At 44.6% G+C, this 25,659-nt stretch overlaps 1 protein-coding gene across 2 annotated transcripts; it reads left to right on the top strand.

The window, feature by feature from the left end:
* Positions 1 to 16,422: 16,422 nt before the first annotated feature.
* On the top strand, positions 16,423 to 25,442 carry LOC138209969 (major histocompatibility complex class I-related gene protein-like). 2 transcript variants are annotated; one of them, XM_069168815.1, is made up of 8 exons: positions 16,423 to 16,568; positions 17,181 to 17,447; positions 21,634 to 21,912; positions 22,374 to 22,676; positions 23,141 to 23,233; positions 23,446 to 23,463; positions 23,634 to 23,705; positions 24,126 to 25,442. In XM_069168815.1, the coding sequence occupies exons 1-7, from the start codon at positions 16,517 to 16,519 to the stop codon at positions 23,678 to 23,680; spliced, it is 1,059 nt and encodes a 352-aa protein (XP_069024916.1). In that variant the 5' UTR covers positions 16,423 to 16,516; the 3' UTR covers positions 23,681 to 23,705; positions 24,126 to 25,442. The 2 variants fall into 2 exon arrangements, with proteins under 2 accessions (XP_069024916.1, XP_069024915.1); XM_069168814.1 differs by having other exon boundaries at positions 23,138 to 23,233.
* Positions 25,443 to 25,659: the final 217 nt, after the last annotated feature.

Genomic DNA, 25,659 nt, shown 5'->3' with positions numbered 1-25,659 from the left:
CTGAAGTAAGTTGTGTTTTTATCACACTGCAGCACTCTCAAATTATTCAGGTCAGCACCCTGGTAGGAAGCTGACACTGCATCAGACCGTTTACTGTGAAACTTCAGCTTCCTTTTATGCTCAATATATTCACTTGTAGGAGTTTGGAAAGCTGCATTCAAATAAAATACACGTGTTTGAGTCTTTCACGTGCTAACGGCCTGTAACCTGCATAATATATTGTGTTTTATGTTTGAAGTCGGATGGAAATCTAAACGTTAAACGTGTCCCACACCGGTCCCACATTGTCCCACACAAACATCCTCTTTGCTCCACATTTGGTTTGTTAGGATCTGGTCACCTTAAATCAAAGATGGGTCGATGCTCACCACTTCTTGAACAACCTGGTGAGTGAAGGAGCCAAATGTGCTGCAAACAACCAGAATTCAGTTGTAGTTCACTGTGTGTACGTTGGGTGTCGCTGTGCTGGTTTCTAGACCTCGGCTTTACACGTAGTAAAGTCTCTGTTGGGTTCTATTATTTTGATGTTGTGATCTATTGTTCTCCAGAGAAGATGTTAAAGCCGTGTTGTTTGTATATAAGAAATGATTTCATAAAAAATGAATCATAAGAAAGGTCAGTGTTGTTGTCGCGTGTTTAACCCCGGAAGGACAAAAAAGGTGTTTTTGTTGAAGGACTGTGGCGCTAAAGTAGTTTAGTGTTGCTGCTGGTTGTGTTGATTTCTCACTGGATACTGGACATGAATTCTCTGATGAAACGACCAACAAGGATTGTGAATCACTAACGGAAGGAACAGTCTTCATATTGTTGACTCGACACAACGCGGAGTACTAATGAATACTAATTCAGGTCAACATGTCAACATACAATACAACTACACAAGGCCATCACAAAAAGTACATTTTATATCAGAAAAGGAAGAAAGACTAGAAGCTGAAAAGACAAACCTTTTACCAGAACTTGAATGCAGTCGGCCTGGTTTAAACATGTACAATGAGAAGTTCCTCAAACTCACCGCTAGATGGCGCCCTTTACCAAACAATAGTCAGGTAGGACTTGGTCAGGATGTGCTTCGGTTTGGTTTAAAATGCAGATTGTTTATTTGATATTTGAACTCTACTTGTATTTATTTTTATGCATTGTATCTGTTCTTATGCATCTCGTTTATTTTCTGTACTTTTAAATTGTTCCTTTATATCTGTTTTTATGTGGAACACTGCATGTAATTCTCATGTTGTAAAACTCTTTATTGTATGAAAGGTGCCATACAGATAACGATTATTTTTTTTTATTATTATTATTATTCGGTTCTTTTGCAAACAATGTCCTGCAACTGAGTTTTATCATGACTGCGGTTGGAAAATGTGGTTACTGTTCGTTAAATAGCCTACAGATGATTTTCATTTCACCAAATGGGATATTTCAGCAGTTTTTATAGATGTAAAACCAGCTGTTCACTTTATTTATGACTTTCAAGCCTTACATGACTGAAGTTACACTGATCTTCTTCTGTGATTGTTTTTCTAATTGAGGATGAATGTGGCAACACAAGAAGGACAAGAAGGCCTGTCGGGAAGAAACATTTACAAATCATACCAGATCTGTGTCAGAAACACAAAAACGAAACCTAACTCCGACTTGTCCTGTGATTTCCCAGAAAGCAGCACAGAGAGATGTGCTGCTTTCGGCCCAGTGGTGGCGCTCTAACACAACACTGCTACTGACTATCCTGCAGAGGCCACCATCATCACTTCTCCTGGAGCAGCAACAAGACATTAGTTCACAAAGTTGTATCCTGGCTGTTTCAGATCATTAAAGTTGTCATGGTTCATAAAAAAAAGAAAAGAAGCTCTACACAAACATGATCAATTCACATTCAGGAGATCATTCCTGCCCGCTGCAATCAGACTATACAATAACTCACCTCTGGCCAAATCCATCACACAACAATAACACCGTTGCACTGCTGTTTGTTTGTTTGTTTGTTTTAATTCATTTCACTGTTGTTTAGTTCAGTTAAATTTAATATTATTCTATTTTTATTTGTATATAATGTGCATTTAAAATCTATTTAAGAAGTGATTAAATGAAGCAAATTGCTGCGTTTCAAATGATGTACTTCCCTCAGAGTGCTCACGTGTTAGGTCACTCTCAGGTGTTAGGACACTCTCAGGTGTTAGGACACTCTCACGTGTTAGGACACTCTCAGGTGTTAGGACACTCTCAGGTGTTAGGACACTCTCAGGTGTTAGGACACTCTCAGGACACTCTCAGGTGTTAGGACACTCTCAGGTGTTAGGACACTCTCAGGACACTCTCATGTGTTAGGACACTCTCATGTGTTAGGACACTCTCACGTGTTAGGACACTCTCAGGTGTTAGGACACTCTCAGGACACTCTCAGGTGTTAGGACACTCGGGTGTTAGGACACTCTCAGGTGTTAAGACACTCTCAGGTGTTTGGAAACTCTCACGTGTTAGGACACTCGCGTGTTAGGACACACGTGTTAGGACACTCTCACATATTAGGACGCTCTCACGTTTTAGGACACTCTTAGGACAATCTCACGTGTTAAGACACTCACGTGTTAGGACACTCTTATGTGTTAGGACGCTCTCACGTGTTAGGACACTCTTAGGACAATCTCAGGTGTTAGGACACTCTCAGGTGTTAGGACACACGTGTTAGGACACTCTCACGTGTTAGGACACTCACATATTAGGACGCTCTCACGTGTTAGGACACTCAGGTGTTAGGACACTCAGGTGTTAGGACACTCTCACGTGTTAGGACACTCTTAGGACACTCTCACATGTTAGGACACTCTCAGGTGTTAGGACACTCTCAGGACACTCTCAGGTGTTAGGACACTCACGTGTTAGGACACTCTCAGGACACTCTCAGGTGTTAGGACACTCTCAGGACACTCTCAGGTGTTAGGACACTCTCAGGTGTTAGGACACTCACGTGTTCGGACACTCAGGTGTTAGGACACTCTTAGGACACTCACGTGTTAGGACACTCTCAGATGTTCGGACACTCAGGTGTTAGGACACTCTCACGTGTTAGGACACTCTTAGGACACTCAGGTGTTAGGACACTCTCACATGTTAGGACACTCTCACGTGTTAGGACACTCTCAGGTGTTCGGACACTCTCAGGACACTCTCAGGTGTTAGGACACTCTCACGTGTTAGGACACTCTTAGGACACTCACGTGTTAGGACACTCTCAGGTGTTAGGACACTTACTTGTGTAATATCTGAATTTTGACAGGGTGGTTGTCGTGTCAAACCAGCACACTGCCGTCACTGCAGTTACCGGAAATAACCGCGGTACTTGAATGCATCACCCGCCAACAACATCTGCTGCTATTTTACCCACAAATTAACACGTTTTCGTGAAACAGGCGCGATAAACACACCGATGGCTTCGATGCAACAGCAGTTTGGTGGTATTTGGTGAGAAATGAACCCTTTTGTGCTGCAACAGCTGCAGCTTCCTCTGTAGTTTGAAGATACTTCAGGTCGCTGGTCTCCTTTTCCACTTTGTGGCCAAGATGGCGGCCGGTGAGTGTGAGAAGCGTCCATCGTTTCACTCTCACTTCGTGGACCGTATTGAGTGCATCATCTGGCTCGTTGCACTTCTGCTCTCTAAATAGTGAGTTAGTTAGCGAGTGCGTAAGTTTGTCGTTTGGAACAGAGCCGATGAAACACGAGCCGCGTTCACGATCTCCTCCTTTTTCTTCTGACTGTAACTTGGTGCTGCAGCGACCTCACAAAGTCCTGTTTCATGCAGTCTGCTCACAACTCTGACAAACTGCAGCGGAGAAATGCGTCTTGAATTTGGACCCTCGTTGTCACGAGTCGCAATCTGTAGTGAGACATTTGAAGACAAAGGGACAAAGATGGGATTTGGAACAAGGACGCTTCCTTTGAACGCCTCTTCTTCTTCTTCTTCTTCTTCTTTGTCATCTTTTTTTGTCCTCTTCATCATCTTCTTCTTCAATTTCTTCTCCTCCCCCTTTTCCTCCTCCTCCTCTTATTCCTCTTCTTCTCCTCTTCTTCTTCTTCTCCTCCTTTTCCTCCTCCTCTTCTTCTTCTCCTCCTACTTTTCCTCCTTCTCCTCCTCCTCTTCTCCTCCTCCTCTGCCTCCTCTTCTTCTCCTCTTTCCCTCCTCCTCCCCTTCTTCTTCTTCTTCTCCTCCTTCTTCTCCTCCTCTTCCACCTCCTCTTCTTCTCCTCCTCCCCCACCTCCTCATCCTCCTCTTTTTCTGCTTTTCCTCCTCATCCTCCTCTTCTTCTTCTTCTTCTCTTTCTCCTCCTCCCCCACCTCCTCTTCTTCTTCTTTTCCTCCTCCTCTTTCTCCTCTTCTTCTTCCTATACTTCTCCTCCTCCTCCTCTTTGTCTTCTCCTGCTTTTTCTCCTCCTTCTCCTCCTACTCCTCCTCTTCTTCATCTCGTCCTCCTCCTCCCCTTCTTCTTCTTCTCCTCCTCCTCTTCTTCTCTTCCTTCTCCTCCTCTTCTTTTTATCCTCCTCTTCTTTTTATCTTCCTCTTTTTCCTCCTCTTCTTCTTCTCCTCCTTTTCCTCCTCTTCCTCCTCTTATTCATCTTCTTCTCCTCCTGCACCTGCTCTTCTTCTTCCTCCTCCTCTGCTTTTCCTCCTCCTCCTCCTATTCTTCTTCTTCTCTTTCTCCTTCTCCTCCACCTCCACCTCCTCTTCCTCTCCTCCTCCCCCACTTCCTCCTCCTCCTATTTTTCTGCTTTTCCTCCTCCTCCTTCTTCTCTTTGTCCTCCTTCTCCTCTTCATCTTCTTTACCTCCTCCTCCTTTTCTCCTCCTCCTCCACCTCCTCTTCTTCTTTCTCCTCCACCTCCTCCTCCTCTTCTTGTACCAAATGTCACACTTCCCTCCTCCTCCTCCTCCTCCTCCTCCTCCTCCTCTTCTTCTTGTACCAGATGTCACACTTTTCTCCTCCTCCTCCTCTTCTTTGTCTTCTTATCCTCCTCCTCCTCCTCCTCTTCTTCTTCTTTCTCCTCCTCCTCCTCTTCTTTTTGTACCAAATGTCACACTTTTCCTCCTCCTCCTCCTCTTCTTCTTTCTCCTCCTCCTCCTCTTCTTCCTCTTCTCCTCCTCCTTTTCCCCCTCCTCCTCCTCCTCCACCTCCTCCTCCTCTTCTTCTTCTCTTTCTCCTCCTCCTCCTCCTCCTCTTCTTCTTTCTCCTCCACCTCCTCCTCTTCTTGTACCAAATGTCACACTTTTCCTCCTCCTCTTCTTTGTCTTCTTCTCCTCCTCCTTTTCCTCCTCCTCCTCTTCTTCTTATCCTCCTTTTCCTCCTCCTCTTCTTCTTTCTCCTCCTCCTCCTCTTCTTCTTGTACCAAATGTCACACTTTTCTCCTCCTCCTCCTCTTCTTTGTCTTCTTCTCCTCCTCCTCCTCCTCCTCCTCCTCCTCCTCTTCATCTTCTCCTCCTCTCCTCCTCCTCTTCCTCCTCCTCCTCCTCCTCTTCTTCTCCTCCTCCTCCTCCACCTCCTCCTCTTCTTTGTCTTCTTCTTCCTCCTCCACCTCCTCCTCCTCTTCTCCTCCTCCTCCTCTTCTTCTTTCTCCTCCACCTCCTCCTCTTCTTTGTCTTCTTCTCCTCCTCCTCCTCCTCCTCCTCCTCATCTTCTTCTTTCTCCTCCACCTCCTCTTCTTCTTGTACCAAATGTCACACTTTTCCTCCTCCTCCTCCTCCTCCTCTTCTTCTTCTCCTCCTCCTTTTCTTCTTCTTCTCCTCCTCCTCCTCCTCCTCCTCCTCTTCTTCTTTCTCCTCCTCCTCCTCCTCCTCCTCCTCTTCTTCTTTCTCCTCCACCTCCTCTTCTTCTTGTACCAAATGTCACACTTTTCTCCTTCTCCTCCTCCTCCTCTTCTTTGTCTTCTTCTCCTCCTCCTACTCCTCCTCCTCTTCTTCTTCTCTTTCTCCTCCTCCTCCTCCTCCTCTTCTTCTTCTCCTCCTCCTTTTCCCCCTCCTCCTCCTCCTCCTCCTCCTCTTCTTCTTCTCCTCCTCCTCCTCCTCCTCCTCCTCCTCTTCTTCTTTCTCCACCTCCTCCTCCTCTTCTTGTACCAAATGTCACACACTTCTTCCTCCTCCTCCTCTTCTTTGTCTTCTTCTCCTCCTCCTCTTCTCCTTCTCCACCTCCTCTTCTCCTCCTCCTCTTCTTTGTCTCCTTTTCCTCCTCCTCCTCCTTTTCCTCCTCCTCCTCCTTTCCCTCTTCCTCTTCCTCCTCCTCCTTTTCCTCCTCCTCCACCTCCTCTTCTTCTTTCTCCTCCTCCTCCTCCTCTTCTTCTTGTACCAAATGTCACACTTTTCCTCCTCCTCCTCCTCTTCTTCTTGTACCAAATGTCACACTTTTCCTCCTCCTCCTCCTCTTCTTCTTCTCCTCCTCCTTTTCTTCTTCTTCTCCTCCTCCTCCTCCTCCTCTTCTTCTTCTTTCTCCTCCTCCTCCTCTTCTTCTTGTACCAAATGTCACACTTTTCCTCCTCCTCCTCCTCTTCTTCTTTCTCCTCCTCCTCCTCTTCTTCTTGTACCAAATGTCACACTTTTCCTCCTCCTCCTCCTCTTCTTCTTTCTCCTCCTCCTCCTCCTCTTCTTCTTTCTCCTCCACCTCCTTTTCTTCTTGTACCAAATGTCACACACTTCTTCCTCCTCCTCTTCTTCTTTCTCCTCCTCCTCCTCCTCCTCCTCCTCTTCTTCTTTCTCCTCCACCTCCTTTTCTTCTTGTACCAAATGTCACACTTTTCCTCCTCCTCTTCTTTGTCTTCTTCTCCTCCTCCTTTTCCTCCTCCTCCTCTTCTTCTTTCTCCTCCACCTCCTCTTCTTCTTGTACCAAATGTCACATTTTTCCTCCTCCTCCTCCTCCTCTTCTTCCTCCTCCTCTTCGTCCTCCTCTTCTTCTTTCTCCTCCACCTCCTCTTCTTCTTGTACCAAATGTCACACTTTTCCTCCTCCTCCTCCTCCTCCTCTTCTTCTTCTCCTCCTCCTTTTCTTCTTCTTCTCCTCCTCCTCCTCCTTCTCCTCCTCTTCTTTGTCTTCTCCTCTTCCTCCTCCTCCTCTTCTTCTTCTTCTCCTCCTCCTCCTCCTCCTCCTCCTCTTCTTTGTCTTCTCCTCCTCCTCCTCCTCCTCTTCTTCTTTCTCCTCCTCCTCTCTCTTCTCTTTCTCCACCTCCTCCTCCTCCTCCTCCTCCTCCTCTTCTTTCTCCTCCTCCACCTCCTCCTCTTCTTCTTCCTCCTCCTCCTCCTCTTCTTCTTCTCCTCCTTCCTCTCCTCTTCTTCCTCTTCTCCTCCTCCTTTTCGTCCTCCTCCTCCACCTCCTCTTCTTCTTTCTCCTCCTCCTCCTCCTCCTTTTCCTCCTCCTCCACCTCCTCTTCTTCTTGTACCAAATGTCACACTTTTCCTCCTCTTCTTCTTCCTCCTCCACCTCCTCCTCCTCTTCTCCTCCTCCTCCTCTTCTTCTTCTCCTCCTCCTCCTCCTCTTCTTCTCCTCCTCCACCTCCTCCTCCTCTTCTTCTCCTCCTCCTTTTCTTCTTCTTCTCCTCCTCCTCTTCTTCTTTCTCCTCCTCCTCCTCCTCTTCTTTGTCTTCTCCTCCTCCTCCTCCTCCTCTTCTTCTTTCTCCTCCTCCTCCTCCTCTTCTTCTTTCTCCTCCTCATCCTCTTCTTCTTGTACCAAATGTCACACTTTTCCTCCTCTTCTTCTTCCTCCTCCACCTCCTCCTCCTCTTCTCCTCCTCCTCCTCTTCTTCTTCTCCTCCTCCTCCTCCTCCTCTTCTTCTCCTCCTCCTTTCCTCCTCCTCCACCTCCTCTTCTTCTTTCTCCTCCTCCTCCTCCTCCTCTTCATCTTCTCCTCCTCTCCTCCTCCTCCTCCACCTCCTCCTCTTCTTCTTCCTCCTCCACCTCCTCCTCCTCTTCTTCTTTCTCCTCCTCCTCCTCTTCTTCTTGTACCAAATGTCACACTTTTCCTCCTCTTCTTCTTCTCCTCCTACTTTTCCTCCTTCTCCTCCTCCTCTTCTCCTCCTCCTCTGCCTCCTCTTCTCCTCCTCCACCTCCTCCTCTTCTTCTTCTTCTTCTCCTCCTCCTTCTCCTCCTTCTTCTCCTCCTCTTCTTCTTTCTCCTCCTCCTCCTCCTCCTCCTCCTCTTCTTCTTTCTCCTCCACCTCCTCCTCTTCTTTGTCTTCTTCTCCTCCTCCTCCTCCTCGTCCTCCTCTTCTTCTTTCTCCTCCTCCTCCTCCTCCTCCTCTGCCTCCTCTTCTCCTCCTCCACCTCCTCCTCTTCTTCTTCTTCTTCTCCTCCTCCTTCTCCTCCTTCTTCTCCTCCTCTTCTTCTTTCTCCTCCTCCTCCTCCTCCTCCTCCTCTTCTTCTTTCTCCTCCACCTCCTCCTCTTCTTTGTCTTCTTCTCCTCCTCCTCCTCTCGTCCTCCTCTTCTTCTTCTCTCTCCTCCTCTCCTCCTCCACCTCCTCCTCTTCTTTGTCTTCTTCTCCTCCTCCTCCTCCTCCTCCTCCTCCTCTTCTTTTCCTCCTCCACCTCCTCTTCTTTTTGTACCAAATGTCACACTTTTCCTCCTCCTCCTCCTCCTCTTCTTCTTCCTCCTCCTCCTCCTCTTCTTCTTTCTCCTCCACCTCCTCCTCTTCTTGTACCAAATGTCACACTTTTCCTCCTCCTCCTCCTCCTCTTCTTTGTCTTCTCCTCCTACTCCTCCTCCTCTTCTTCTTTCTCCTCCTCCTCCTCGTCCTCCTCTTCTTCTTTCTCCTCCACCTCCTCTTCTTCTTGTACCAAATGTCACACTTTTCCTCCTCCTCATCCTCCTCCTCTTCTTCTTCTCCTCCTCCTCTTCTTCTTCTTCTCTTTCTCCTCCTCCTCCTCCTCCTCTTCTTCTTCCTCCTCCACCTCCTCCTCTTCTTGTACCAAATGTCACACTTTTCCTCCTCCTCATCCTCCTCCTCTTCTTCTTCTCCTCCTCCTCTTCTTCTTCTTCTCTTTCTCCTCCTCCTCCTCCTCCTCCTCTTCTTCTTCCTCCTCCACCTCCTCCTCTTCTTCTTGTACCAAATGTCACACTTTTCCTCCTCCTCATCCTCCTCCTCTTCTTCTTCTCCTCCTCCTCTTCTTCTTCTTCTCTTTCTCCTCCTCCTCCTCCTCCTCTTCTTCTTCCTCCTCCACCTCCTCCTCTTCTTCTTGTACCAAATGTCACACTTTTCCTCCTCCTCATCCTCCTCCTCTTCTTCTTCTCCTCCTCCTCTTCTTCTTCTTCTCTTTCTCCTCCTCCTCCTACTCCTCCTCTTCTTCATCTCGTCCTCCTCCTCCCCTTCTTCTTCTTCTCCTCCTCCTCTTCTTCTTCTCTTCCTTCTCCTCCTCTTCTTTTTATCCTCCTCTTCTTTTTATCTTCCTCTTTTTCCTCCTCTTCTTCTTCTCCTCCTTTTCCTCCTCTTCCTCCTCTTATTCATCTTCTTCTCCTCCTGCACCTGCTCTTCTTCTTCCTCCTCCTCTGCTTTTCCTCCTCCTCCTCCTATTCTTCTTCTTCTCTTTCTCCTTCTCCTCCACCTCCACCTCCTCTTCCTCTCCTCCTCCCCCACTTCCTCCTCCTCCTATTTTTCTGCTTTTCCTCCTCCTCCTTCTTCTCTTTGTCCTCCTTCTCCTCTTCATCTTCTTTACCCTCCTCCTCCTTTTCTCCTCCTCCTCCACCTCCTCTTCTTCTTTCTCCTCCACCTCCTCCTCCTCTTCTTGTACCAAATGTCACACTTCCCTCCTCCTCCTCCTCCTCTTCTTCTTGTACCAGATGTCACACTTTTCTCCTCCTCCTCCTCTTCTTTGTCTTCTTATCCTCCTCCTCCTCCTCCTCTTCTTCTTTCTTTCTCCTCCTCCTCCTCTTCTTTTTGTACCAAATGTCACACTTTTCCTCCTCCTCCTCCTCTTCTTCTTTCTCCTCCTCCTCCTCTTCTTCCTCTTCTCCTCCTCCTTTTCCCCCTCCTCCTCCTCCTCCACCTCCTCCTCCTCTTCTTCTTCTCTTTCTCCTCCTCCTCCTCCTCCTCTTCTTCTTTCTCCTCCACCTCCTCCTCTTCTTGTACCAAATGTCACACTTTTCCTCCTCCTCTTCTTTGTCTTCTTCTCCTCCTCCTTTTCCTCCTCCTCCTCTTCTTCTTATCCTCCTTTTCCTCCTCCTCTTCTTCTTTCTCCTCCTCCTCCTCTTCTTCTTGTACCAAATGTCACACTTTTCTCCTCCTCCTCCTCTTCTTTGTCTTCTTCTCCTCCTCCTCCTCCTCCTCCTCCTCCTCCTCTTCATCTTCTCCTCCTCTCCTCCTCCTCTTCCTCCTCCTCCTCCTCCTCTTCTTCTCCTCCTCCTCCTCCACCTCCTCCTCTTCTTTGTCTTCTTCTTCCTCCTCCACCTCCTCCTCCTCTTCTCCTCCTCCTCCTCTTCTTCTTTCTCCTCCACCTCCTCCTCTTCTTTGTCTTCTTCTCCTCCTCCTCCTCCTCCTCCTCCTCATCTTCTTCTTTCTCCTCCACCTCCTCTTCTTCTTGTACCAAATGTCACACTTTTCCTCCTCCTCCTCCTCCTCCTCTTCTTCTTCTCCTCCTCCTTTTCTTCTTCTTCTCCTCCTCCTCCTCCTCCTCCTCCTCTTCTTCTTTCTCCTCCTCCTCCTCCTCTCCTCCTCTTCTTCTTTCTCCTCCACCTCCTCTTCTTCTTGTACCAAATGTCACACTTTTCTCCTTCTCCTCCTCCTCCTCTTCTTTGTCTTCTTCTCCTCCTCCTACTCCTCCTCCTCTTCTTCTTCTCTTTCTCCTCCTCCTCCTCCTCCTCTTCTTCTTCTCCTCCTCCTTTTCCCCCTCCTCCTCCTCCTCCTCCTCCTCTTCTTCTTCTCCTCCTCCTCCTCCCTCCTCCTCCTCCTCTTCTTCTTCTCCACCTCCTCCTCCTCTTCTGTACCAAATGTCACACACTTCTTCCTCCTCCTCTCTTCTTTGTCTTCTTCTCCTCCTCCTCTTCTCCTTCTCCACCTCCTCTTCTCCTCCTCCTCTTCTTTGTCTCCTTTTCCTCCTCCTCCTCCTTTTCCTCCTCCTCCTCCTTTCCCTCTTCCTCTTCCTCCTCCTCCTTTTCCTCCTCCTCCACCTCCTCTTCTTCTTTCTCCTCCTCCTCCTCCTCTTCTTCTTGTACCAAATGTCACACTTTTCCTCCTCCTCCCTCCTCTTCTTCTTGTACCAAATGTCACACTTTTCCTCCTCCTCCTCCTCTTCTTCTTCTCCTCCTCCTTTTCTTCTTCTTCTCCTCCTCCTCCTCCTCCTCTCTTCTTCTTTCTCCTCCTCCTCCTCTTCTTCTTGTACCAAATGTCACACTTTTCCTCCTCCTCCTCCTCTTCTTCTTTCTCCTCCTCCTCCTCTTCTTCTTGTACCAAATGTCACACTTTTCCTCCTCCTCCTCCTCTTCTTCTTTCTCCTCCTCCTCCTCCTCTTCTTCTTTCTCCTCCACCTCCTTTTCTTCTTGTACCAAATGTCACACACTTCTTCCTCCTCCTCTTCTTCTTTCTCCTCCTCCTCCTCCTCCTCCTCCTCTTCTTCTTTCTCCTCCACCTCCTTTTCTTCTTGTACCAAATGTCACACTTTTCCTCCTCCTCTTCTTTGTCTTCTTCTCCTCCTCCTTTTCCTCCTCCTCCTCTTCTTCTTTCTCCTCCACCTCCTCTTCTTCTTGTACCAAATGTCACATTTTTCCTCCTCCTCCTCCTCCTCTTCTTCCTCCTCCTCTTCGTCCTCCTCTTCTTCTTTCTCCTCCACCTCCTCTTCTTCTTGTACCAAATGTCACACTTTTCCTCCTCCTCCTCCTCCTCCTCTTCTTCTTCTCCTCCTCCTTTTCTTCTTCTTCTCCTCCTCCTCCTCCTTCTCCTCCTCTTCTTTGTCTTCTCCTCTTCCTCCTCCTCCTCTTCTTCTTCTTCTCCTCCTCCTCCTCCTCCTCCTCCTCTTCTTTGTCTTCTCCTCCTCCTCCTCCTCTCTTCTTCTTTCTCCTCCTCCTCCTCTTCTTCTTTCTCCACCTCCTCCTCCTCCTCCTCCTCCTCCTCTTCTTTCTCCTCCTCCACCTCCTCCTCTTCTTCTTCCTCCTCCTCCTCCTCTTCTTCTTCTCCTCCTTCCTCTCCTCTTCTTCCTCTTCTCCTCCTCCTTTTCGTCCTCCTCCTCCACCTCCTCTTCTTCTTTCTCCTCCTCCTCCTCCTCCTTTTCCTCCTCCTCCACCTCCTCTTCTTCTTGTACCAAATGTCACACTTTTCCTCCTCTTCTTCTTCCTCCTCCACCTCCTCCTCCTCTTCTCCTCCTCCTCCTCTTCTTCTTCTCCTCCTCCTCCTCCTCTTCTTCTCCTCCTCCACCTCCTCCTCCTCTTCTTCTCCTCCTCCTTTTCTTCTTCTTCTCCTCCTCCTCTTCTTCTTTCTCCTCCTCCTCCTCCTCTTCTTTGTCTTCTCCTCCTCCTCCTCCTCCTCTTCTTCTTTCTCCTCCTCCTCCTCCTCTTCTTCTTTCTCCTCCTCATCCTCTTCTTCTTGTACCAAATGTCACACTTTTCCTCCTCTTCTTCTTCCTCCTCCACCTCCTCCTCCTCTTCTCCTCCTCCTCCTCTTCTTCTTCTCCTCCTCCTCCTCCTCCTCTTCTTCTCCTCCTCCTTTTCCTCCTCCTCCACCTCCTCTTCTTCTTTCTCCTCCTCCTCCTCCTCCTCTTCATCTTCTCCTCCTCTCCTCCTCCTCCTCCACCTCCTCCTCTTCTTCTTCCTCCTCCACCTCCTCCTCCTCTTCTTCTTTCTCCTCCTCCTCCTCTTCTTCTTGTACCAAATGTCACACTTTTCCTCCTCTTCTTCTTCTCCTCCTACTTTTCCTCCTTCTCCTCCTCCTCTTCTCCTCCTCCTCTGCCTCCTCTTCTCCTCCTCCACCTCCTCCTCTTCTTCTTCTTCTTCTCCTCCTCCTTCTCCTCCTTCTTCTCCTCCTCTTCTTCTTTCTCCTCCTCCTCCTCCTCCTCCTCCTCCTCTTCTCTTCTCCTCCACCTCCTCCTCTTCTTTGTCTTCTTCTCCTCCTCCTCCTCCTCGTCCTCCTCTTCTTCTTTCTCCTCCTCCTCCTCCTCCTCCTCTGCCTCCTCTTCTCCTCCTCCACCTCCTCCTCTTCTTCTTCTTCTTCTCCTCCTCCTTCTCCTCCTTCTTCTCCTCCTCTTCTTCTTTCTCCTCCTCCTCCTCCTCCTCCTCCTCTTCTTCTTTCTCCTCCACCTCCTCCTCTTCTTTGTCTTCTTCTCCTCCTCCTCCTCCTCGTCCTCCTCTTCTTCTTTCTCCTCCTCCTCCTCCTCCACCTCCTCCTCTTCTTTGTCTTCTTCTCCTCCTCCTCCTCCTCCTCCTCCTCCTCTTCTTTTCCTCCTCCACCTCCTCTTCTTTTTGTACCAAATGTCACACTTTTCCTCCTCCTCCTCCTCCTCTTCTTCTTCCTCCTCCTCCTCCTCTTCTTCTTTCTCCTCCACCTCCTCCTCTTCTTGTACCAAATGTCACACTTTTCCTCCTCCTCCTCCTCCTCTTCTTTGTCTTCTCCTCCTACTCCTCCTCCTCTTCTTCTTTCTCCTCCTCCTCCTCGTCCTCCTCTTCTTCTTTCTCCTCCACCTCCTCTTCTTCTTGTACCAAATGTCACACTTTTCCTCCTCCTCATCCTCCTCCTCTTCTTCTTCTCCTCCTCCTCTTCTTCTTCTTCTCTTTCTCCTCCTCCTCCTCCTCCTCTTCTTCTTCCTCCTCCACCTCCTCCTCTTCTTGTACCAAATGTCACACTTTTCCTCCTCCTCATCCTCCTCCTCTTCTTCTTCTCCTCCTCCTCTTCTTCTTCTTCTCTTTCTCCTCCTCCTCCTCCTCCTCCTCTTCTTCTTCCTCCTCCACCTCCTCCTCTTCTTCTTGTACCAGATGTCACACTTTTCTCCTCCTCCTCCTCTTCTTTTTGTACCAAATGTCACACTTTTCCTCCTCCTCCTCCTCTTCTTCTTTCTCCTCCTCCTCCTCTTCTTCCTCTTCTCCTCCTCCTTTTCCCCCTCCTCCTCCTCCTCCTCCTCCCCCTTTTCCTCCTCCTCCTCCTCATCTTCTTCTTTCTCCTCCACCTCCTCTTCTTCTTGTACCAAATGTCACACTTTTCCTCCTCCTTTTCGTCCTCCTCCTCCACCTCCTCTTCTTCTTTCTCCTCCTCCTCCTCCTTTTCCTCCTCCTCCTCCTCCTCTTCTTCTTCTTCTCCTCCTCCTCCTCTTCTTTGTCTTCTCCTCCTACTCCTCCTCCTCTTCTTCTTTCTCCTCCTCCTCCTCTTCTTTCTCCTCCTCCTCCTCATCCTCCTCTTCTTCTTTCTCCTCCTCCTCCTCCTCTTCATCTTCTCCTCCTCCTCCACCTCCTCTTCTTCTTTCTCCTCCTCCTCCTCCTCCTCCTCCTCCTTCTCCTCGTCCTCTTCCTCCTCCTCGTCCTCGTCCTCTCCTTCTTCTTCTTCCTCCTCCTCCTCCTCTTCTTCTTTCTCCTCCACCTCCTCCTCTTCTTGTACCAAATGTCACACTTCCCTTTCCACACTCTCAAATGAAGCTCTCAGATATTCGTGCTCTGACTTGTGTGGTCCTTGAATATTGACGGGTGGTGTTGTCTCCAACCACAGAAATATAGGAGCTGTTTCTGAAAACCCGGTTAATATTTAGATGTTGATCTGGTGTTTATTGGCGCTTAATCTCTTCAAAGCATCCAAATGTTTGTTTTAAAGATGTTGTAGGTTTCCTAGTCTGCCTGCAGGAGGCGCTGTCACACTGACAGCTCAATGGGAAACCCAGGTATTGATCAGCAGTCAGCAGGAAGAGCTTCTGTCCACCAGACTTCTAACCACAGTGTCATAAACAATATGAGTCCAGCTTTATTAAATCCTGTAAATAAAGGATTTAACACAGACAGTATTGCTTTGATTGTATAACATAAATAACACCGTCCCAGCTGGAGAAGTCCAACTGAAACTCTACACCGGCGATCGAGTGCTTCAGAAACATGGAGTGAGAATTAAAATGTAAAGAGTACCAAAGCGAGAGCGAGTGAAAATCAGCATCAAGTGTTCAAACATCAACAGTGGCGTTAAATTTCTGTGCAGTCAGCAGTTTTCAGCGTCCACAGCTCCACATGAGGTCAGGAGGTTCAGCCTGTCACTCAGAGCTGATCTGATCTGATCAGGAAACAACTTCTTTCACTCTCTTTCTGCTTCGGTTTTATTTCTTCTTCACTCTGGCCACAATAAACACCCAACTTTCACTTTTGTAGTTTAACCCACATTTTTAGCGAGATGAGAGTATTGATCATTGAGATTTGATCGTTTTCAACATTGATGAGAAACTCTACAAAACAATAAGGAGGCCTTTGGATGTCTACGATGTCATTATCAAATAATTAAAATATGATTTGTTGTTTAAAGGTCTAGCACAGCTGGTTCTTGTGGTTTTCAGACTGCATAACGTTGATGATTGTACCACATTAAAAGACATTAGTCGTGTTTGTCAAATATATTTTTGGTACTCGGAGCAGTTCTCCTGGAAATCAACAAGTGCTTCAGCTACAATATAAATTCACGCTCGGTTAACAAGGTCACAACATTTGTCTCTTTTCTCACCAGTTAGTAATACATTGCATTTTATTTATTTGTTATCACCATGAATGGAAATCATTGCGTTTGCCTCTCAGATATTAAATCCTATAACTGTCACCTGCCTCAGCAGCAGGAAATAGAAAAACAGCCTCATGTCCGGCATCAACAGAGGTGTTAGATTTGTCTTTAGCCAGGCACTTTTCAGCATACACAGGAGTCTTCTTGTTAGACAGAGTTTAACTGACCTGTTGTTGACTTTCCTAAATATTCATTTATAAGCTGTTTAATAATAAGCCCAACTGCACTGTGGCATCTCTGCTGCACGTTATTGCAAGTGGGAACCACAAGAGGGAGCAAGTCAGCACATTTCCTGTCGTGTCAGTCACGACCAGGTAACGACAGAAAGGACACTTATTTGTAAATATGTTTGTTAACCCAGGTCGATCAAAGAGGAATAGAAAACAATCAATGATAACACACCGTTTCATCCCCTCAAAATCCAAAGTACTGATCCGTAGCTTGTTCTGACATCAAACCTTCCAGAAAATCAAATCATTTCAGATCATTACTTTACAAATCGTGCCACATCTGAATGATTCAGCATGACATGGACTATGTGCTGCAAAGTTAAACACCAATGTGCTCCGTCCTCATCTTTTACTTCAAGTTGTATTTCTTGTTTACTTTCGTTTACAACCTCAGTGAATAAGTTTGACCCAGATTTAAGTGACGCGGGACTCGATCTAAATTCTGATTGGCTCAAAAGAGGTTTAGTTGTGACGCTCCTCCGACCGTCACCTCAGTTCATCCCCGGAGTTGGTGCAGGAGGTCCTGCTGTCTCTCTCTCTGTGGACACCTCGCTGTGCTGATTACAACTTGGTTGGTCTGTTTTTGAGTGTCCACATCACAATGAAGGTCCTGGTGGTCCTGGTTCTCCTGGGAATACACAATGCTGCGGCGGGTAAGTCCGACTGTCTTGATCATTTGGAGGTGAACTCAGCTGGTCTACTTTTACTGTTGTGTCGTCGATTATAATCTGTAATTCCGGTTTGATCGAAAAACCGCGCGAAGTAATTAAAGTCAAATAAATACAGTAAAGTCGAGAATAGGCTGGCCTACTTTAGACATCTAAGTTAAGGAGATGTTGATAGCTATACAGCCTGTAGTTACACTTTCATTTTGTTGTCTTTTTTTGTTATCTTGTTTTATTTTTATTTTTATATAAACAGTAAATAAACATCAACACAGAGTTCGTCGTTTTTTTAGCATATTATTGTATTTTCCGCCACTCACTCATTTTCACGCCAATGTCCACTAACTAGAAACTGGAGATTAACTTTGATTCTTGTAATATTTTTTATACAAAATCATCAGAAATATTTAACAGTTCCTGAAGCTAAATTTGTACCCATAAATTAATGTTTGTGTTTACTGACTGTACAACAGAGATGATTTGGATTTCTTTCATGTACGTTCAGTTCTGTTAATTCTGTGACAGAATATAATGTTGTTCTGTGTTTTATAAAGTTGTGATTATTAAATCTGAACTGACAACACGATCTATTTCTTACAGTGACTCACTCTCTGAAGTATTTCTACACTTCGTCCTCTCAAGTACCAAACTTCCCAGAGTTTGTAACTGTTGGGATGGTTGATGATCTTCCAATTGACCACTATGACAGCAACACTGAGAGAGCACAAACCAAACAAGACTGGATGACCAAAGTCATAGCAAATGATCCTCAGTACCTGGACAGGAACACTCAGATCTATCTGGGTCACCAGCAGATCTTCAAATCCAACATTGAGATTCTAAAGCAGCGCTTCAACCAAACTGGAGGTTTGTTCATGTTGTATTTATTTTTTTAAATATAAATGTAAAGAAAGACATGTAGCTTTCATCACACAAACAAACTGAGAGTTCTTCACTCCGCCATCAACGCTAACTTCATTGGCTAATTATTGTTGAAAGGTTGTTTTCACAACTCAGAGTTTACTGATGTAAAGTCTTCATTTACACACCTGATTTTCTTACCGTCTGACTCCACATTCACGAGACTGAAATAATGACATTTTGCTTGATCAATAAACTGTCAGTCACCTTCTTCAAGCAGATCTGGGAAGTGACCGTTAGTATTTAGCCAGCAGCACTCACTAAAAGTTGATATTTAGGTTATTTCCACCGTCTGTTTCCATCACTGACACATGAAACCTGACTGCTGACATGAGACAAACGTGAAAAGTATGTTACATATCTCCAACATATGGAAGGTACTGACATTTATTCATGAGCAAACCCGAGCTAGCTCATTAGCTCCCTTCATGCATGTGAACAAACTAAATCTGAAAATGCTGTTTAACGTGTTTTTATGCTGCTTTGGAAAAAAAGATCTCAAACTAAACTGAAAAACCTGATGAGTGGAAAAAAAAAAAATATAAACATGTTTTCTTGTTGCTGTTTAGTTGAGAAATGCAAACAAATGAGTTTTGAGATGAGAGTCAGCGTGTGTTGATCAGTTTGACAGTCTGAGCTGGTTAAACCTCCGTTCACTCCTCTCCTGCTCTCCTCCATCACCTCTTCTGTCTTTTCATGTTCACACTGTTTACCTGCTCTCAGTTCATTATTTCTCTGTTTCTGCTGGCAGACAAACAAATGAGCATCAACAGTGATTTAATTGAGGCTCATAAATGTTGATTAAAGCAGGAAAACTCCTGAACTGTTGTTCTGAGACACAGAAATGATGCTGTTATTCTCTACATTCATTAAAAACACACCTTTTCCTCATCAATCTGTTTCTGGACACACTAAAATGACAGGAAGTGATTGTTAGCTTTTAGTCGACTCCATTTTAGTCCATGTTGTCAGGTTAGAGTTGGACTGCTGAGGCTGTAGGAGGATGTCCAGCAGGAGACATGAAGACATGAAGACATGAAGATATGATCCTCCTGTTAGTGACTGAACAAACAGTAAAAAGGAGAAAACCTGTTTTATTATCCAGCAGCGACAACAAAACCCAAAACGACATCAAGTGTCTGCTCACAGTGAAGCTCAGCCGTTAAAACAAATACTATATCCTCTCTGAAGCGTCATTTTCTCCACCTGAAACCAGAGTTATTTTCTCCAGATGGTATTAAACACATGTATAAAATATAATAACGGTGTCGTCTGGCTGCTCAGACAGAGTCCAGCGTCTGCAGCAGCTTTCTGTCACCTCTCAGCCTCTCTGTGATCACACAACACAGGTGTTGTTCTGCAGCTGTATTCACGTTTATTACGTCCGACGGCTTCACGTTCATATAAAATAGGGATTTAACAGCGTCTCGGCTCCACAGTGCAGAGTTACAGTTCACCTGGTTAGCGGCTAACGTTAGCATGGATGAGCCGCCATCAAATCACTGTTAATACTCATTCAGTTGTCTGATGACAGAAGCAGAAACATAATGAAGTGATAGCAGCTAAACTGAGTGTTTCTTAACATTCAGTAAGATTGTAGTTGATGAAGGAGAGCAGGAGACTGATCGGAGGTTCAACCTGCTCAGACTGTCAAACTGCTCTTCAACAGGTTTTGTTGGTTTTCTGAACTGAAGAGGAACCAAAGAAACATTGAATTATTTTCTCCTCTGATTATTCCTTTCAGTGTGGTTCAGAATCTTTAGCAACAAAACACCAAAACACATCACGTCCAACAACATTTCCAGATGTTCAGAGCGGACGTAGCTAAAGAGCCAACAAACGAGCTCAGAGGCTCGCTAGCGGTCGCTCACGATAAATGTCAGAGTGCTGTAGATTTCTGAACTTTAACTTCACGCCAGGTTTTCTGTCGTTAGCAGCGAGGTCTTCTCAATAAATCAGGGACAAACTGACACTGCAAATAACTTCAATTTCAACTTGTAGAAAGTGATTGTGTCTGAACGCTGACAGCATTCAAGTTCTTCAGAGAAGCAGGAAGAAGAAACTGTGACTCACAAACCACAAATAAGAAACACAAAGCAAAAGAGCGACAATACGAGCTGCGATCTGACACGAGAACCACGTTTAGAAATGATTTGGGTTTCACTTCATGATGGATGTTTTACAATCCACATTTTATTGGACATTTTGATGAAGCAGTTGAACTTCCTAAAGTTCAGTCTCCGTTCCATGAACTGTACTGTCCTGATCACAGTTGGTTCATCATGATAAATATGGAGTTGGACTACAGTTTGGATTAGTTCACATTTACTTGACTGCAGTGTGTCTTTGTCAGAATAAACATATATAGAGCTGAAATGATGAGTCAAGGAATCAATGATTTCATCAACAGAAGATTAATTGACCATAAATATTTTCTATCAGATAATCATTCAACTCTTTTATCAAACAAGATGTTGTAAATTTTATGGTTTACTTTTTCAAATATGGAAATTTTCAGGGTTTTTTTTCTGTTTAATCTAATTTTAGATTAAATACTGTTAAATGTTGGTTTGAGGATTTGTCTGCAGGCTCAGAGGACGTCATGTTGTTTTTTTCACTGGTTCTTTACACTTCACATTGTAAACAATGATTTATTTACTCCAAAAGTCATCATTACATCATCAATAATAGAATGAATAATTAGCTGCAGCTCTAAATATGATGTAGAATACAGATTAAATGAGATGAACTCTTCTGTCCTGATACACAGTGTGTCTGTAACAGAGAAGAACTACAGATGAACTTTACCTGATCATCCTGTTCAATCAATCAACACTTCATCCATTAGTTTAGGTGTGTGTGTGTGTGTGTGTGTGTGTGTGTGTGTGTGTGTGTGTGTGGGGTGTGTGTGTGTGTGTGTGCGTTTGTTTGTGTGTTATTGTGTGTGTGCGGTGTGCATGTTTGTGGTGTGTTTGTGGTGTGTGCGTGCGTTTGTTTGTGTGTGTGTGTGTGTGTTATTGTGCATGTGCGTTTGTGTGTGTGTGCGGTGTGCATGTTTGTGGTGTGTGTGTGTGTGGTGTTGTGTGGTGTGTGTGTGTGTGCGTGCGCGCGTTTGTGTGTGTGTGTGTTATTGTGTTATTGTTTGTGTGGTGTGTGTTTGTGTGTGTGTGTTATTGTGTTATTGTTTGTGTGGTGTGTGTTTGTGTGTGTGTGTTATTGTGTGTGGTGTTGTGTGTGTGTGTGTGTTATTGTGTGTGTGTGTGCATGTTTGTGATGTGTGTGTGGTGTTGTTTGTGTTTGTGTCCATGTGTGTGTGTGTGTGTGTGTGTGTGAGTGTGTGTGTGTGTGTGTGTGTGTGTGTGCGTGCGTGCGTGCGTGCGTGCGTGTGTGTGTGGTGTGCATGTTTGTGGTGTGTGTGTGTGTGTTGTGCGTGTGTGTGTGTGTGTGTGGTGTTGTGTGTGTTTGTGTCCGTGTGTGTGCGTGTATGTTTGTGGTCTGCGTGTGTGTGTGTGTGTGTGTGCGTTTGTGTGTGTTATTGTGTGTGTGGTGTTGTGTTGTGTGTTGTGTGTTTGTGTCCATGTGTTGTGTGTGTGTGTGGATGTGTGGTGTGTGTTTGTAGTGTGCGTGTGTGATGTGTGTGTGCGTGCGTGCGTTTGTGTGTGTGTGCGTTTGTGTGTGTGTTATTGTGTGTGTGTGTGCGGTGTGCATGTTTGTGGTGTGTGTGTGTGTGGTGTTGTATGTGTGTGTTATTGTGTGTGTGTGTGTGTGTGTATGTGGTGTTGTCCGTGTGTGTGGATGTGTGGTGTGCGTGTGTGACGTGCGTGTGCGTTTGTGTGTGTGTGTGTGTTTGTTATTGTGTGTGTGTGGTGTGTGTGTGTGTGTGGTGTTGTGTGTGTGTGTGTGGTGTGTGTTTGTGACGTGTGTGTGTGTGCGTTTGTTTGTGTGTGTGTGTTATTGTGTGTGTCCGTGTGTGTGTGTGTGTGTGTTATTGTGTGTGTGTGTTATTGTGTGTGTGTGTTATTGTGTGTCTGTGAGTGTGCGTGTGTGCCTGTGTGGGTGGTGTGTTTGTGGTTGTGTGTGTCTGTAATCTCACTCTGGTTTAATGCTGTCTCTGTCTCTGTCTCTGTCTCAGGTGTCCACATTTACCAGGTGATGTACGGCTGTGAATGGGATGATGAGACTGAAGAGGTTAATGGATATGGACAGTTCGGTTATGATGGAGAAGACTTCATATCCTTTGACATGAAGACAGAGACATGGATCGCTCCACAACAACAGGCTGTCATCACCAAACACAAGTGGGACAACGACAAAGCTCGGAACTTACAGACAAAGATCTACCTCACCCAGGAGTGTCCTGAGTGGGTGAAGAAGTACTTGAACTATGGAAGAAGCTCTCTGATGAGAACAGGTAGAATCACATGACCTGCTGCAGCTTCATGAACACAACAGTCTTCATTTGCCTCCTTCTGTTTCTAACCAGCAGTAACATCACAGTAAACATGAACCAACATACAAAGACCCTCTGTGTCTCCGTTTACATCCATTTACTCTTCCTGTGGTTTTCTCTCTCTCCTCTTTGCCTCGCTCTCCTTTTCACCACATTTTCTCTCTCTCTCTTTCATATTTATGACCACTGTTTTCCTCCAGTTGTGTCTTTCTGTCTGTCCTTTCTAACCTGTCTCACTCCCTCCTCATGTCTCTTTCTACGTCTTTCCTTCTCTTCTGTATCATCATTCCCTTTTATTTGGTACATTAAATGTAATAATATGCATAACTACAGTCTTCAAACTACATTAAATCAAACAGAAACAGTAACATTAATATTTACTTCATAATAATATAACTATAAACTGTCTGTTGTCTCTGCAGAGCTTCCCTCAGTGTCTCTCCTCCAGAAGACTTCCTCCTCTCCAGTCACCTGCCACGCTACAGGTTTCCACCCTGACAGAGCCATGATGTTCTGGAGGAAAGACGGAGAGGAGTTTCATGAGGGCGTCGACGAGGGAGAGATCCTCCACAACAACGATGGCACCTTCCAGAAGAGTGTCGACCTGGATCTCACATCTGTCCCACCTGAAGACTGGAAGAGGTACGAGTGTGTGTTTCAGCTCTCTGGAGTCAAGGAGGACCAAATCACCAAACTGGACAAAGCAGTGATCAGGACCAGTGAAGGTAAGACTTCAATCAGAAGGGATGAATGTGGGAAACACATTTAGTTTACTGTTACAGTTTTATTTTAAATTAAATTTGAAGGCCTAAATCCTTTGTTTGCCAGTTTGGGATCATTATGTGACACATTCCTGTCTTTAATCACATTTAATTAATACAGAACAATGTCAACAATAAAAACTAAATTAAGTGCTTTTAAACACAAATTTTAAGACTTTTTTTCAGACCATGTTTCAACACAATTAAAGAATTATATCTTTATATATCTATTATAACACGGTACACAAATGAGGTCCAACAAAACGAATCGAGGAGACGTCGGCACAGACGCAGGAATTATGTTCAGATGAATGAAATCAAGCAGGACAAACATGTTGTTCCCTGATTATCACGTGAAGGTTCCTTTCTTATAACCTGCTTTGTTTCTTCCGGTGGTGATTTGTTTGTTGTTGTTGTTTTATCAGCAGGGAATCACATCATCATCATCACCGTCATCGCAGCGGTTGTTCTCGTTGTTGTTCTCGCTGCGATTGGATTCCTTGTTTACAAGAAGAAGACGGGTGAGAGACCAAAACAGAAACTGTGTCTCATATTATCTTTTATGTAAAAGTGAAACAAACACACTTAAAATAGTTTCAACCAACATGAAGCGATGTAATTCTCAGCTCTACGGTTTTAATGATAACAGGACGATGCGAGGGAGAAGTGAAAGGAAATAAAAATAATGTACAACAACTATTAACAACTGAAATTATTTATCTTTTCATTTCAGACAAGCGCCCTCCATCCCGTAAGTAAAACCTGTTTGGATTTAGTTTTCTCTTATCTCACATGTATTATAGCTTAAACAAACATTCTGTATTTTGTCCTCCAAATGTTTTTTTTATTGTTGTCTGTTTGTTAAACTGAGGTTCAGTTCAGAGCTGCATGTGGACTAACAAAATGTTTCTGACCTTCCAGCTGTGGAGAACCGTGAGGTCCAGCAGCAAATGCTTCCAACGGCCTAAATGACAAACACAACCCTGCACACAGGTGAGCTGCTTCATATGTTGAAGAAAGTGTCCTTGTAACATGTGTAGAGGAACCGTACGAGTGTTTCACTGTCAAAACCTCGCTGACATGTTGGAGTTAAATATCTGTAGTGAACAAAATCTCTCCGTCAATTATATTTTCACAACAAACGCGAAGCTGTTTTATGTTAAGTGAGAAAAGGTTCGATAAATAATAACTTTAATATCAAGATTTAGAAAAGCAACAACACCAATTTATCAAAATGGTTCAACCAAAATAAAACAAACAATTGTGCCTCAAAAGCAAAACAGTTAAATACTTATATGGATCTTTCATATTTTAGTTCTTAATGATACAATAAATACTCAGTTTAGTGCAATCAAATTCTCTCTTTGCTATTATTTTGTTATAAATCATCTTTCTTTCTTGTCTTCTCTTTAGGTTTATGGACAAATCTTGGCCTGAAACGAGGAGCGATGTCGCCGCGTTCTTCTCCATAAACTGAGAATTTATTGGTTCTTCATCATTCGAATTGTAAACTGAGTGAATAAAGTGGTGATTCTAGTTCTAGAAACATACTGATAGAAATTCAGAGGAAATAAAACCAAAACATGAATTGACAAGATATTTTTCAAACACATAAATGGTGACAAAAATTATTTTGATGACATATTGAAAGGTGGATTTTCTTCTGGTAAAATATTTCAACATTGATAAATGAATTAAGGATGATGAAGTAAAACATTATCAAACATGTTCCATATAATCACAACGGAGTTCAAACAAATCTAAAACAAATCCACATTACTTCCAGTTTTTGTATGTTTCTGGTGTTGGGGTTCTCTTGTACATCAACAAATCAAGCATCAATATTGATGATACCACACGGATGAATTCCCCTTTTCATAAATCCATATTCCCAGCGTGTTGGGATACGTAGATGTAAACCTTTAGATAACATGCTGCGTCCTCTGGAAGCAGCTGATGTAAACGGGAGCCTTTAACCAGCCTGTGTTTGTCCGTGTAGATTCTCCATCTGTGACACTCCTGATGATAAAGCTGCGACTGACTCCAGTCCTCTTTAACTCCGCTGAACAACAGGACAGGAAATGGATGAAGGGAGTTTTGCATCACTGTGGTGCTTGATGCTAATTAGTCGGTTATGATGACATCATTTGTTAATTTAATTCACAGAAAATAACAGTAAAAACATGAAATTACAATATGAGGTTGCATCAATGCGCACGGACACAAAATTTACGAACCAGTTAAAATGTGGTTTTCCAATTGTAAATATTCTGCTTGTATATTTCTGAGGCACTGATAAAACATTAAAGGTTTTGTTTTGATTGTAAGAAGGTTTGAGCAAATAATTTATGTCTTCAAGGCTTTTTAATGCAAGCTACTTTATTATTCTTCATTTGACATTACAGTTTAAGTTTAGCTGATATAATGAAGGGTGGTGTGATATTTGGTCGTTTTGAGGGACGAAGGCCTTTTCTGTCATGTAAGCATTTAGAAATGAAAAGAGAGGTGCTCCAATCACTTTGTGTTTGGGGTTATGTGGATTTAATTAAGTTGTATTGACATTTAAATCTATTTTTACGTGTGTTTTGATTCTCAATAAAGTCCCCAAATAATCCAAATTTCTGTCTCTGAATGATTTCATAAACACACACCTGTGAGTGCAGCTACGATTTCATGAATACTGAGTATTCACTGCTGTCACAGATTAAATAAACGTGGCTCTGTCATGTAGATGTTGATGTGTGAGTTTTCAATCATAACTGAAGAGGAAGTTTTGACTTTTTACCAGCTGACAAAAAAAGTAATAGTGATGATTTTTTTTTGTATAAGACTTGAACGGTCTGGTTAGCAGCTATTTCTAAAACGAGTGTTTGTACAATATTATATTCTCATAGTATGTTTACAGAAAGCTTGTGCTGTATGGTTACTAAAATAGAGGGACAAATAT

Source organism: Embiotoca jacksoni, unplaced genomic scaffold (assembly GCF_022577435.1).
Source record: "Embiotoca jacksoni isolate LCO1_2020_lvr unplaced genomic scaffold, fEmbJac1.0.p SCAF_41, whole genome shotgun sequence".
Classification (NCBI taxonomy): Eukaryota; Metazoa; Chordata; class Actinopteri; family Embiotocidae; genus Embiotoca; species Embiotoca jacksoni.
The sequence above is the reverse complement of the archived record's forward strand: the minus strand, read 5'-3'. Positions and strand labels throughout refer to the sequence as shown.